The 13,759-nt window shown below is 42.9% G+C and overlaps 2 protein-coding genes across 2 annotated transcripts; both read left to right on the forward strand.

The window, feature by feature from the left end:
* Positions 1–7,004: 7,004 nt before the first annotated feature.
* On the forward strand, positions 7,005–10,734 carry LOC136454711 (uncharacterized). Its single transcript, XM_066455035.1, has 3 exons — positions 7,005–7,505; positions 8,367–8,495; positions 9,926–10,734. Exon 1 carries the CDS (start codon positions 7,005–7,007, stop codon positions 7,485–7,487), a length of 483 nt encoding a protein of 160 aa, XP_066311132.1. The 3' UTR covers positions 7,488–7,505; positions 8,367–8,495; positions 9,926–10,734.
* Positions 10,735–10,796: 62 nt separating this feature from the next.
* On the forward strand, positions 10,797–11,851 carry LOC136452251 (glucan endo-1,3-beta-D-glucosidase-like). The gene is made up of 2 exons (XM_066452866.1): positions 10,797–11,093; positions 11,338–11,851. Exons 1-2 carry the CDS (start codon positions 11,018–11,020, stop codon positions 11,625–11,627), a joined length of 366 nt encoding a protein of 121 aa, XP_066308963.1. The 5' UTR covers positions 10,797–11,017; the 3' UTR covers positions 11,628–11,851.
* Positions 11,852–13,759: the final 1,908 nt, after the last annotated feature.

The following is a 13,759-nucleotide window of genomic DNA, read 5'->3' on the forward strand; positions in this document are numbered from 1 at the left end:
ACGTTGCCGCTGCTTAGTCAAGTTCTCACGATCCGAGAGAGACGACGACTCGAATCGATTCCTACCCAGCTGGGGAATTATTCCTAACACACACCCAAGCAACCTGATCAGGGGTCACCTTGGGTACAACTCAGGAACTAAATTCGCGGGCCCGAGCAGCACCGCACTCTTAGGGAGTCCACTTTGCTAGGACGTCAATCTGCCCTTGGACTTACGCCAATGGCTCCCTGTACACCCTTACTACCACTAGAGTGCGCACTTTCACTTTCCGGCTTCTGGCCTGAGTTGAGCTACTCATCTTCGCGGTCGGAACGAGTTATCCGGCCAACTAAGTGATAGGCATGCGTTCAACATAACATGAGGACGTATAGCGAATCGGTCCTTAACCGACATAGACAGGGATAGATCCACACCCATGACCTCCATGCCTTGTTGCTTCTCTATCGACATCCCACCCGGTCTCCATTCATTATTAACACATGGTTATTTCTACGATAGCAAATATAGCCAACCGTGACTAGATATCATCCTATCTTGCAGGTGATAGGAAATCACCTGACTTTACCGGTCTAAGCATGGCTAAGCATTGATTTGCTCCTGGACCTAAATAGGATTCATGGTACATTTACTGGACAAGCGATAGATATGCAACAAGTGTATGCATCCGACTCCTATAACTTAATGCATCAAACATATAAAGATACTCAAAGTGACATTTTTAAAACATAGGAGACTTAGAATGCTCCGGGGCTTGCCTTTTAGAAAAGAGGAAGGTTGGTGATCTGGGCACTCAAGCAGTTCTTCTTTGTTGACTCCTCCTTCTGGGTCCTACACCTCCTGCTCCTGAACTTGCTGCTGCTCCTCCGGAAGTCCTTGTTCGAATTCCAGAAGAGTGACTCCCTCCGGAACACCTATTGCATGCATATGCACAACATGCGAGTCATGAATGCAAAAGAGATGGAAGGTGATGATGACAGTTACAACCATGTATAGAGGGACACATGAATGACATGATGATACAAGATTAACATTTATTTTACTGATTAGGTGCTTATCTCTTCTTGAAAACAAGAACTACACACTCACCAAGCTTTAACAACCTAAGATAAAGTTGTTCATCTTTAGTAAGAGATCTAGCACCTGCAACTAACAACTTATCTTAATCAGCCTAAGTATCTAAATCATCACATCAACTCATATAAAGCAATCAAGTCATTCACTGCATTCAATAGATTTAGGGCTGTAGACAGCAGCTGTTAGTTTAATTCATCACTGAAGTTATGTTGATGAAAAAGACATGCAACAAGACAATCTGGAAAGCTTATGAAGTCAGCTACAATTCATCTTTAATCATCACCACATGATTCCCAAGTTAATAGGGTCAAATAGTCACATTTCTCAAATCTGGTCCAGAAATTCTAGAGAACAACTAGTTCTAAAGACCAACTTTGAACAGTCATAACTCACTAACCATTTGGCCAAAGGCCATGAAAATTTAACACAAGCTATATAAGTGAGTTATCTACCACTTTGTTATATACAAGATTCCTAGCAAACATCATATTCATCATATAATTTGCTTAACTCTAGAAACTGTCAAGAAAAGTCACTATAAGTGAATTTTAGGGAAAAATAATATTTCACTACATACAAGAATGATACTTTGAGAACTACCAATGTTATCAACGGTTAGCATACATCGAAAGAACACTAGAAAACATAGTGGTCAACCCTAAATAAATTCTTTTCATGCCTTTATTAATTTATTTAGATAATTAGGTGAAAAAATAAACATATAGCAAAATTATACAGTCAATTCTACAAAAATTACAGTTGCTTATACATGTCCCCAATAGGCTACTATACAAATTTTATAGCACTTGAACATGTGTAACATCCTACACGAAAATGACAAGCTAGTAGTGATTATAAAAGCATTTAATAGAATAAACCTCAAAGTCCTATTTCTAGTAAGAGCACTGTAGCTCTAGTATTTTTCCTAGGTGACACATATGAACACAAGACCAACCCAAGTGGAATCACATTTCTCACATGCACCAAACTCAAGTTATGAATTTCCCAAGTTTATTAAGGAATAAACAAGATAAATAGCCAATAAATAATTTACTACAAAACATGGCACATTTTATATTTTTAATAAAAACTAGACATCACCAGGAGCACAACCCAATTTGAACCACTCAATTTGGACTCCTAAAACTCAAGATATGAATTTTACAATTTTGTAGAAATTCTTGGATTTAATTAAACTAAAACCCTAGACCTTATACCGCTGACAGCTGGGCCCCGTGGGTCAACGGTCCCACCCGTCAGTTGAACAGACACAGGGGAGGAGGTTTGACCGGCGCTAGCTCGCCGACGGTGAGCTTTCTGGCGAAACCGAACCCATCATCGTGATCCTCTCATCCTCCCACGTCGATTGGTGTAGAAGGTTGAAGCGCAAACGCATCGGAGAGGGCTCGTCGCCGGCCATGGCGGCATGGCAACGCTGCGTGGAGGTGCGCTAGCCGTCTCCGGACATGACAAGGCCTTGCGAGGGGCGCAAGGGTTCTGTGGTGACCACGTGGACCTACCGAGGCTACCTAGGGTTTGGTTGGAAGCGCCGGCGGGGTTTGTCAACGTGCGTGGCGGTGCGGCGGCGAGAGCACGACAATGATAGTTGTCATTTTCTACTCAGGCGAGACTATGGTTCACCGTAGGGTCACCCCCTAGGTTAGGTTACACCCAAAGCTATTGCTAACATGAAGAAGAAAGGAGAAAGAGCAAGGGAGTAGAGTAGCGACGAGCTCACCATGATGGAGACCATGGTGACTGTGACTCCGGCGAGGACAAGAACGGTGAATTTGCCCTCACCGTGGCTTGCCTAGCCCTGCAACTAGGTCAAGGATGTAGAGAGGAGGATGGCAAAGTTGTTGGCTAGCTAGAGGCGGCAATGGTGCGGTGGCGAGGGAGCTTGGCGGTGGCGGAGCTTATGGCGATGGCGGTGTTGCCACAGTGGCTCGCGCAAGGCGATGCGGATGAAGTGAACGAGGGCAGCAACGCGTTGTCGCAGCTTTGTTGCCCCTCTGGCCTGACCGATGGACCCGACACTAGCGTACGGATGCCACTTGGCGCGTGTGGCCTTTGCCTAGTCGGCCACGATGGCCAGGCCGAGATGGCCATCAGACCACCATCAGGTGCCTAACAAAGCATCTTCACCCCCTCCTTACTCTTAAACCGTGACACTTCGTGATCAACCAATTTTGCCATTGTGTAAACCTAAGTGAGTACTAGAACTTTGGTTAAAAGAGCCTGAACTAGTTCAGCTTGGTTTTCAAATGACAAAGATCCAAAGAGGAGTAAAAGGAAACTGGAACGGCTCCAACACCTAGCCAAAATGACAGTCCAAAACAGCCCCCAAATCAGACTTGTTGGCCACTTTTGAGCATGTTGTGCACATTTCTAGCTAAAGGTCATTAAACAACTTTTGTTCCTCATAAAATTTGCTACAACTTTTCTTAAGGGTGCACATCCATGCAAACACTCTAAGCTAGACTTTTTAATAAGTCAAACAAAGGTGTTCTAGAGAGAATCCTAGTCAAACACAGATCTAGGAGCTTAATTATGCAATGTCATCAACATGAACAATGTTCCAAATTGCATCCTAAGCATAGTTAAGGTGTTTTAGTGACCAAGCATCAACCACTTGCACTTAATCACACATGATCATAAGTATACACATATTGGAAACATAGAATAACAAGGCATGATTCACATGTTTCAAAGCAATGTTTCATGTTTGAATTGTATGTTTCACATGTAAATGCTCATATATGAATGAATGGTGCTTATGCTCATGCAAGTGCAATTATGCAAGCCTAACACCTAGGGTGTTATAGCCCTCCCTCCTTATAAAAATCTTGTCCCAAGATTTGGAAAGTGTACCATTTTGAATAGAAGGTAGGGTAGACATCTTTCAAATAATCTTCCCATTCCCAAGTTGCATCGCTCTCACTACCCTGATTACTCTCTCTCTCTTGTATCAATAACCCGCACCGGCCTCTCTTCATAGGTTAGATCTGATTTCAACTTGATATTTCTAAGTGAAACTCTTTCTTCCGGAACGTGGAGACATTTCTTTAGTTGATATACATGAAAAACATTAAAGATAGCTCTCATCTCATAAGGTAACTCTATCTTGTAGGCTACTCTCCCACTCTTCTCTATGATCAGATATGGACCTACATATCTAGGTGCAAGCTTCCTCTTTACTCCAAACCGTTGCACTCCTTTCATCGGTGATACCTTGAGATAAACATAATCACCAACCTCAAATTCCATGGGCTTCCTTCTTTTATCCGCATAGCTTTTCTGCCTAGCTTGAGCAACTTCCATATGTTTCTGGATAGTATGGACTTGTTGTTCAGCCTCCTTGATGAAATCAATGCTGTAGTATCTCCTTTTTCTAGATTCAACCTAGTTCAAAGGAGTCGTACATTTGTGGCCATACAACACTTTGAACAGAGCCATCTTGATAATTTCTTGATAGCTATTATTATAGAAAAATTCAGCCAAGGGTAACCACTTCTCCCATGAACCCTTGGAAGATATGACATAAGCTCTCAACATGTCTTTCAATATTTGATTCACCCGCTGTGTCTATCCGGAGGTCTATGGATGATAAGCAGAACTTCTGACTAAGTTGGTGCCTAACATTTGGTGCAAAAATTCCCAAAAACGAGCAGTGAACTAAGGTCCTCTATCAGATACAATGGTTCTAAGAACACCATGGAGACATACTACCTGATTAAAATATAACTCAACATAGTCACTTGGTCGATAGTCAGTTCTAACTGGTATGAAATGGACAGACTTGGTTAAACGATCCACTATTACCCATATAGAATTAAAATTCTTTTGGGTAGGGGGAAGTCCAACAATGAAATCCATATGAATTTCTTCCCATTTCCATCCTAGAACAGACAATGGTTGAAGAAGTCCAATAGGCTTCAAGTGAATTGCTTTGACCCTACAACAATTGTCACACCTTGCAACATAAGCTGTGATTTCTTTCTTCATCTTGGTCCACCAGAAGTGAGGTTTCAAGTCTTGATACATTTTACTACTTCCCGGGTGAATAGATAACTTAGAGGAGTGAGCTTCATCTAAGATTTGGTTTCTAAGCTCTCTATCCTTCGGCGCTATAAGTCTATCCTTAAACCATAGAACCCCCTTTTCATCTACTTGGAAGTGTTTTGTTTCTTGCTCCTTCATCTTCCTTTTTATGTGAAACACACCCACATCGGACTTCTAAAGCTTGATGATTTTACTTTCAAGAGAGCAACTGAGAGTAATACTGTGCAACATAGCAGGATGTAACATATGTGCTAGATGAAAATCTCCTTCCAAGAGAGAATTGCAATGAGACTTTTTACTCAAAGTGTCGGCAACCACATTTGCTTTGCTAGGATGATAATGTACTTCTAAGTTATAATCTTTGATCAACTCTAGCCATCTTCTCTACCTCATGTTCAATTCATGGAGGAAGGGGGATGAGGTGAGGTGCGGTTGCGGGGGCGGCGAGGCAACCGTAGTATTCATATTTGACCACCCGCTGAGGAAGCAAGGAATTCCGCACTCCCCTCTGCTTGGCTAGCCTAGCCGCGTGACGGGGAGAACCGGAGAAGAGATGAAAGAGCTTTTCCCCTCGCTTTTTTGAGGCACGCTGCTTTGGCTTGGTTTTCTCTGCTCGGTCTTCGAGCTGCGGCTGCCCTGGGCCACCGGCACATGTCCGGTTGAGCTGGAAAGAGGAAAAAAACCTGGCACCGTGCCCTGTGGCACATGCCATGGGCGCTCTTGGGTTATTTTTCTCGACAAAAAGTAACTCTCTCAACTATCACAAAAGTCTTCCTTCCTCATCTTTTCGAACCGGACATTTGAGTTTTTCTTTTTCTTTTATATTTATTTTGGCTCAATCTTTTAAGAAATTATAGTAAATTACAAAAAAATCATAAAATAGAAAATCTAAATTTGTTCGACTCCAAATAAGTAGATCTCCACAATAAACATATGATATGGTATGCTTTAGTACAAAATTTTTGCTCTATCTTTAGATCTATGCCTTTCTGTGATTAATTCATAGCTATAATTTCTGTGATCCTATTGTGGTGAAATTTTTATGGTGAACTAATCACCATATGATTGAGATGTGGTAAACATTTCATGCTCATTGGATCTTGTATGACTGAGTTATAGATTTATGCTTATTAAATAGTTAAAAGTGTGTAAAAATTGAAAATGTGTGTTCTCTATGACAACATGATTATGTTCTCTGTTACAACATGATTATGTTAAATAGATGTATGATTGAGTAATTTCCCCTGTGACAACATGATTATGTTAAGTGTTTAAAAACTTGATTATGTTCTCTGTGACAACATGATTGTGCTTATTAAACATTTTTTGAATAGATGTATGACTGAGTAATTTTCTTTGTGACAATATGATTATGTTAAGTGTTTAAAAACTTACACAGAGAACACACATTTTCAATTTTTATACACTTTTAACTATTTTAAAACTATTTAATAAGCATAACCTGAATAAATCTATAATTGAGTCATACGTGATCCAATGAGTATGAAATTTTTACTACATCTTAAACATACAATGATTAGTTAACCATAAAAATTTCACCACAATAAGACCACAGAAACTGCAGTAATGAATTAATTAAAAAAATATAGATCTAAAGCTAGAGCAAAAATTTTATACTAAAGCATACCATATCATATGTTTACCATGGAGATCTACTCACGTGGAGTCTAATAAATTTGAATTTTCTATTTTATAATTTTTCTATAATTTACTGTAATTTTAAAAAGATTCAGACAAAATAAATATATTAAAGATACGAAGGCACGCCGAATCGGCGGCCTTATGTCTTTATATGTTTGTGAGTAATCGTTTGCCGTTTATGGCGGTGGCCTGCGAGGGCCGCGCCTATGGCTGCGGCGGCGCCTGGCCGGCCACGGGGCGTCATCTACGGCGGCCGGCTGGGCTCGCGCGCACCCGTGGCCGGGCCCGGCAGCGGCGGCGGCGGGGCCGGAGGCACCCACGTGCGCTCGCGCCCGTGGGACAGCACTTGTGCCCCTCTCGCGTCGCTCACGTCCCACGGCTGCGGTGGTGAGCTGGGAAGGTTCGGCCACGGCGAGAACGGCGGCTCCGTCAAGGCGCTGGCGGCCGCGGGCGGGCGGGTCTTCTCCGCGCACCAGGACGGCCGCGTCCTCGTCTGGCGCGTCTCCCGCCGCTCCCGCTCCGAGAACGCCTTCAAGCTCGTCGCCGCGCTGCCCACCGCCAGGGACGACCTGGGCCGGGTGTTCCGCCAGGCCAGCTACGTGCAGACGACGACGGCATGTCCTCAAACTCAAAGTGAACGGATCGAGAAGATAAGCATACCCATGGTGTTTGGTCAATGGAGGATATAGCATCGAATACACATCCAAGTGAGTTTGCCTGCCCTTAATATATCTCTTTCTGCATTTTTTCCATATGAAAACCCATCGATGCAAATCTGAAAGAAAAGCGTTCTTTCTTCAGATAACATGCCCCTCGTCTTCAACTGTAGGTTGTGAAATGTTTATGCTTCTAACAGTTGTTATAGTTTCCAAATCCATGTGTTTTAGGCAACTGTGAGACAATTATACCTGTAGGTTTACCTTTTATTTGCGCTGTATTTTTTTTGGATTTTGTAACAGTGGTCAATTCTACATTTATTTCATCATCATATTGATACAGAAGGTTATGCGTAAGAATCGCCTTATTTGTCGATTTGATATGATCATATGAAAATCGAATGCATGTAGGTGTCAGGCAGACAGCATGTGTAGTGCTTGATTTACTGCTTGGTTGCTTGCAGAAGTAACACGGTTAGGTGTTATGTTTAACTGTTGGTGTGATATGTATTTTGGAAGGTGTTTTTTTCTTCCCTCTACAGTCACATTGTAGCATGCAGAAGATGTTTATGTGTATTGATTTAAACTTTTTTATGTCTGGCTCTGAAGCTTTGCCATCCATTACTGTATTACAGTAATGTCATGATATCCTTATATTACAGCATTTGTGTAAAGGGATGGCAAGCTAATCTGTTACCTGGCATTCGCTTTTGTAGTGCTATCCGCATTACAGGACTGAAAGAATCTTGCAAAGTGTGCACTAACGATTTGATGTCAAAGGGATAAAGCTTTAGTAGTTTAGTTACTGATTTGCCTGTTATGCTCACATATGAAAGCAATACTGACTTTGCACTTTGTCTTGTAACGGCATCTAACGGTGAGTTTATTTTGTCTAATTTCTCCTTGATCCAGGCAGAGATAGCACTGAACTTAGGCTACCTGGCATACGGGATCTAACATTGCTTCTGCTATCATTTCCGCGAAGTGCGCTTTAGCTGATGTTCTGGAGGCATGCACTTTGTCTTGTAACGGCATCTAACGGTGAGTTTATTTTGTCTAATTTCTCCTTGATCCAGGCAGAGATAGCACTGAACTTAGGCTACCTGGCATACGGGATCTAACATTGCTTCTGCTGGCTGCTTTGGGATTGGATGGCACTTTTGTGGGCAAAGAGCCTAAGACTACTATATTGCCTTTGTTAACCAAATATTTGTGTTAGAACTTAGAAGCAACCTGCATAATACGTAAGCAAATAAGCAATGGTAGGCTTTTGATATTTGCCATTGTGGTAAGGCCCAGCTGCCCAAGGATAATGAAATATACAGGGAAAAAGTCTACTCCACCCCCTCAACTATGGAAGGTGGTCTACATAACCCCCTCAACTATGAAACCGTCTGTTTTACCCCCTGAACTTTCCAAAACCGTCTAATTTACCCCTTGGGCGGTTTTTCAGGGCGGTTTTACTACAGTAACAGCGGGTCTGCTACAGTGACAGCGGGTTTGCTACAGTACCGGTGTTTTGAATTTTCTCTTTTTTTTGTTTATTTTCGTTGAATTTTTGAAAAATCATAGTAAATCATAGAAAAATCGTAAAATGAAAAATCTAATTTTATTGAACTCCACATGAGTAGATCTACACAGTGAATATATAATACGGTATGTTTTAGTACAAATTTTTTTTTGTAGCTTTAGATTAATTGGAAAATCCAATTTTGTCTGTAATTAATTAGAATTTATCTATAACTAAGTTATACATAGTCCAATGAGTACGAAATTTTTACTATAGTTCAAGCATACAATAATTAGCGTACCATAAAAATTTCACCACAATTGGACCATAGAAGCTGCAGCTATGAATTATTCCAATTAATTACAGACAAAATTAGATTTTCCAATTAATCTAAGGTACAAAAAAAATTTGTACTAAAACATACCGTATTATATATTCACTGTGTAGATCTACTCATGTGGAGTCCAATAAAATTAGATTTTTCATTTTACGATTTTTCTATGATTTACTATGATTTTTCAAAAATTCAACGAAAATAAACAAAAAAAAGAGGAAATTCAAAACACCGGTACTGTAGCAAACCCGCTGCTACTGTAGCAGACCCGCTGTTACTGTAGCAAAACCGCCCAGGGGGTAAATTAGACGGTTTTGGAAAGTTCAGGGGGTAAAACAGACGGTTCATAGTTGAGGGGGTTATGTAGACCACCTTCCATAGTTGAGGGGGTGGAGTAGACTTTTTCCAAATATACAGGGCAGGGCATGTGTTTGGCACTAGATGGCCTGGCCTATAGATAGCCATCATGTGTTTGGTGTTGCTTGTGGCATACTGTTCTTTTTCCCAGTTGAGAAGTATCGTGTGACATGAGAATATTATTGACCTCTTTTGTGTTTGCCTCTACTGATCTTGATTGGTGTTCACATGAAGTTTTTATATAACCTGCTTTTTCTTTCTTCCTTTCAGAATCAAGGTTTCCAATTGTTGAAAATATATATCTGGCTGAAATCAATTCAATCTTTCCATGCGAAGTGGGCAAAATTGGTGTTGCAGGACAAGGGGACAAATGTGGATGGGAATAAGAGGAAGAGCAAAGGGCAAAGGCAGATAGAAAAGGCGTATAGACAAGGAGGAGGAACAGAGCAAGCAAGGTATATGCATTCAACATCTTTTATGGGCAGCAGGTGGTATTGGTTTCTGGATCTACCTCATTGGTGGTTATGGAACATCCACATGGGTAGAGTAATGTATGATTTGGTAATCATCATGACTTTTTGTTTGGTTTTGGTATGGAGCATGTTGTGCATGTAGAGCCATCAGTAAATACAGAGGAACTCTGTGGGTACTAAAGTGAACACATATGATCTCTGGTAGAGCCATCAGTAAAAAGATAGGGAAGTAAACTCACGTCTGGAAGAATCATGAACAGGAGGAGCAGTGCCTCTATCCCCCATTGCATAACACCTGTTTGGCTGTTTTGACTACATAACAAGGAATGGGGACAGAGGAAGGAAAGCAGTAGAAGTCGGGATCCACCAAGGCAAGCTTTGTGATGAGGTGAGGTGAAGTGACAAGTGAGGGACCCAAGAAAAGGCCACTGCAGAGTTAAGAGACAGCCGAGAGGGAGAGATGCAAAGAGCAGAACAAAATCGGCAGCAGTATTTGCTATGGAGCTGAAGCAGGAGCACATGGTAGGTTGCTTGGGTTTAAGAGACCTTACCTGTGTGGTACACATGCGTGTAGCATGACCGTCCAGCAAGTAAAGCAAATGCAAATGCAAATGCAAATGCAAATGCAGAGCAGAGCAGTGTGTCACCTACTCAGCTCCACTCAAGGTCCAGCGGGTGCGGTGCGGGAGTACATTTCCTCCGTTCCCCAACCTCCCCCCACCCAAAGGTCCAAGGACTTGTTCTCTATAAACCAGAAGAGAAGCTGCAGGCAGGCGTCCTGTGCAGTGCAGAGCACTCTGTCTGATCTCAGTGGCCTGTCTCCACGACAACGAGTGCACTGTCCACCCAGCCCAGCTCTAGCCTGCTACAGATCAAGAGCAAGAGCAAGATGGCAAGAGGTGCTCGGCCATCTGCGCGGCTCCTGCTCCTCTCCCTGGGGCTTGTGCTCCTCTACTTCAGCTCAGGTAATTTCACTGCCGGTTACTGGTTTTAATTCCTTCTGATTTCTGAACCCCGCTTGCTTTTCTGCCACACCTTTTCCTCTACTCTTCTCCTTGTTCCATTTCATTCATAAGAGTAAAGGTTTCCCTTTTTGGGGATTGCCGTGCTGTGTGTCAACTGTTGATTGATAGTGCTCCAGTACCCACCAGTAGCTTGTGCTGCCTTGGCATTTGGAATTGCTTGATTGGAACTGTTTTGATTTTGTAGGAAGCAGCGTTGGCGTTGCTGATGCCCAGAAAACGTGGTGCGTGGCCAAGCCGTCGGCGTCCAACGATATCCTGTCTCTGAACCTCAACTACGCGTGCTCCCAGGTGAGCTGCGCCGTGATCCAGAAGGGCGGGCCATGCTACTACCCGGACAACCTGGTGTCGCGCGCCACCGTGGCCATGAACCTCTACTACGCCGCCAATGGCAGGCACCCCTGGAACTGCTACTTCAACAACTCGGCGCTCGTGGTGCAGTCCGATCCCAGCTATGGCTCCTGCACCTACTACTGATCGATTGCCCTCCTCTCCGATCCTCAGTTGTAGAGCTGCAGAGGTCGATCGACGAATGAAAATCTAATCCCTGTGTTGTGTTGCGTAATTGTGTCGAGTCCTAGCAAAAGTTACTCTCCCTTGTATTGTTCCATGCATCCAGTTGATATGGATGATGTTGAGTGCTCCATAGATATATAACCACACCAGCTTAAGCTTACGTTTGGAGGTGCATGCATGCATGTTATTGTGTATTCAAGGACAAGGTGATTGCAAATGAAAGAAAAGAGGGGTTTTTTTCCTCTTTTGATCGATGAGATGAAAAAGAGTTTCCAAGCGTCTTAGCGAGATTTATGGTAATGGTACATTGAGCAAATTAACTAGAGTGGTGCATGGGCTTGTTTCTTTTGTCATCAGGAAGACAACAATCATTCATAAATCTGCCATCTCAGATTGATCATGATATACCAACCGCTGGCTGTAGCGTCCAGAGAGATCCCTGCCAAGCCAATAGTATCCACATCAACGCATGGCATCCTTATCCTTAGAAAAAAAAGAAGTGCAATATGTATCGTATAATTTGACTGCAGAGTGGCAATCGCAATAACAACGAGGAACAACGAGGAAGATTTTTTTTTGGCTCGATCATCAGGAGTATGTATCCCTTGTCGTAGCGCAGATTTGATCTATATAACCAGTGACCTTCATGAAGCATCTGTAGAATTAAGGTGACCATCATATGCATGCATTCGTACTGTAAGTGTGAGATCGATCTGGTTGTGCTGTACTGCCTAAATTATACAGTAAGTAGCTTAGCTAGCGCTGGATCATATTCATAGCGGCTTCGTCAATTCCGTATCTTTCTTCATTAATTCCACCAGTACATCATCAACCATGCATCCATCCATCCTCTTGCATTTTGCAATTTGCATTGCTGCGAGCTACTCTTTGTTCTTTTGTTATCAAAAACAAAAACCATCACCAACTGTACCGTCTGAGCCTGAAAGTATGGCTATGGCGCCTTTTGTTTTTGTTTTGGAGCTAGTGCCAAATACACTACAGTATGTAGTAGACTGAAACCGTGCGGGTCCCACCCCCTCTTTTTTTGCACAATAGTTTTCCTCGATCACGCAAAATGTTTGCGCGTATTTGTATTAAGGTAGAGAAATAGTTCAATACAACGCGCCTCTAGACGCCCCTAAAGAGTCAGTAAAGAGACAACGGCGTGACGCTGAGAGGACGGCACCAGTGTGCGAGAAAAGGAGCGCGGGTGAGTGGGCACTGGCGGTGCGCCTGGCTTTAATTTCCATGCAGTCTTAGGTCAAACATATAACCTGAAAATGAAAGCCTACACTATGTTAGTGGGAGGTCTTTAATTTGTGAAAAGGCAGCTTTAATTTGTTACCTCCTTTGCGATTCATTTCCAATCATAGCTGGTCTGCTTGCATCTGAATGGTTGTTTTTCTTGTAACCCGTTTGTTTTTTGCCTCGAGAACCCTAAGTAAGTCTAACCAGGTCTAAGGGTAAATCGACATAACAAACACAACGGATGAAGCAAAATGCACGTCTAAAACGCCCTTATACGAGTACAACATACAGGCACTCCCTCTCCCATTCTCGACACATCGTTTGGCTCCTACGACCCGGCGCTTCTTAACATCTACGGATGAAATACAATGGAAAGATTACAACACTAGAGGATGACGATGAAAAGCACTACTAACTACGGGTACATGTCCCCTAGGACAACTCATCTACTTCGTCGGACCAAACGGCTTCATTCCCGGCCTCGGTTGGTTCTTCTTCTGCACTGGCTAAGGATCTGTCTCCTCTCGTGGTGGTGGCTGAGTGAGGGGGAGCAAGGACTCTACTTCTGATACCTTCGAGGGTGGAGGTACTGGTGGTACTACAACACCAGTTCTCCTTCTTTCTGACGGGTGGACAGGGATTCCCTCTAAGACTAAGGGTTCCTACCTTTCTGTGTCAAGCATCCTACGCTTGGCCCTTGTGACCAGATAAGCATCCTCCAGCTGCTGGGTGTGCCGATCTTCAGCCTCCTTCAGGGCTTCCGCCATGGCAATTTCATGACTTTCTGTGGCTGCCACATTGGCGTGCGCCTCAGCGAGTTGCACTTCGAGCATCCTGGAGAAGAT

Source organism: Miscanthus floridulus, chromosome 5 (assembly GCF_019320115.1).
Source record: "Miscanthus floridulus cultivar M001 chromosome 5, ASM1932011v1, whole genome shotgun sequence".
NCBI lineage: Eukaryota > Viridiplantae > Streptophyta > Magnoliopsida > Poales > Poaceae > Miscanthus > Miscanthus floridulus.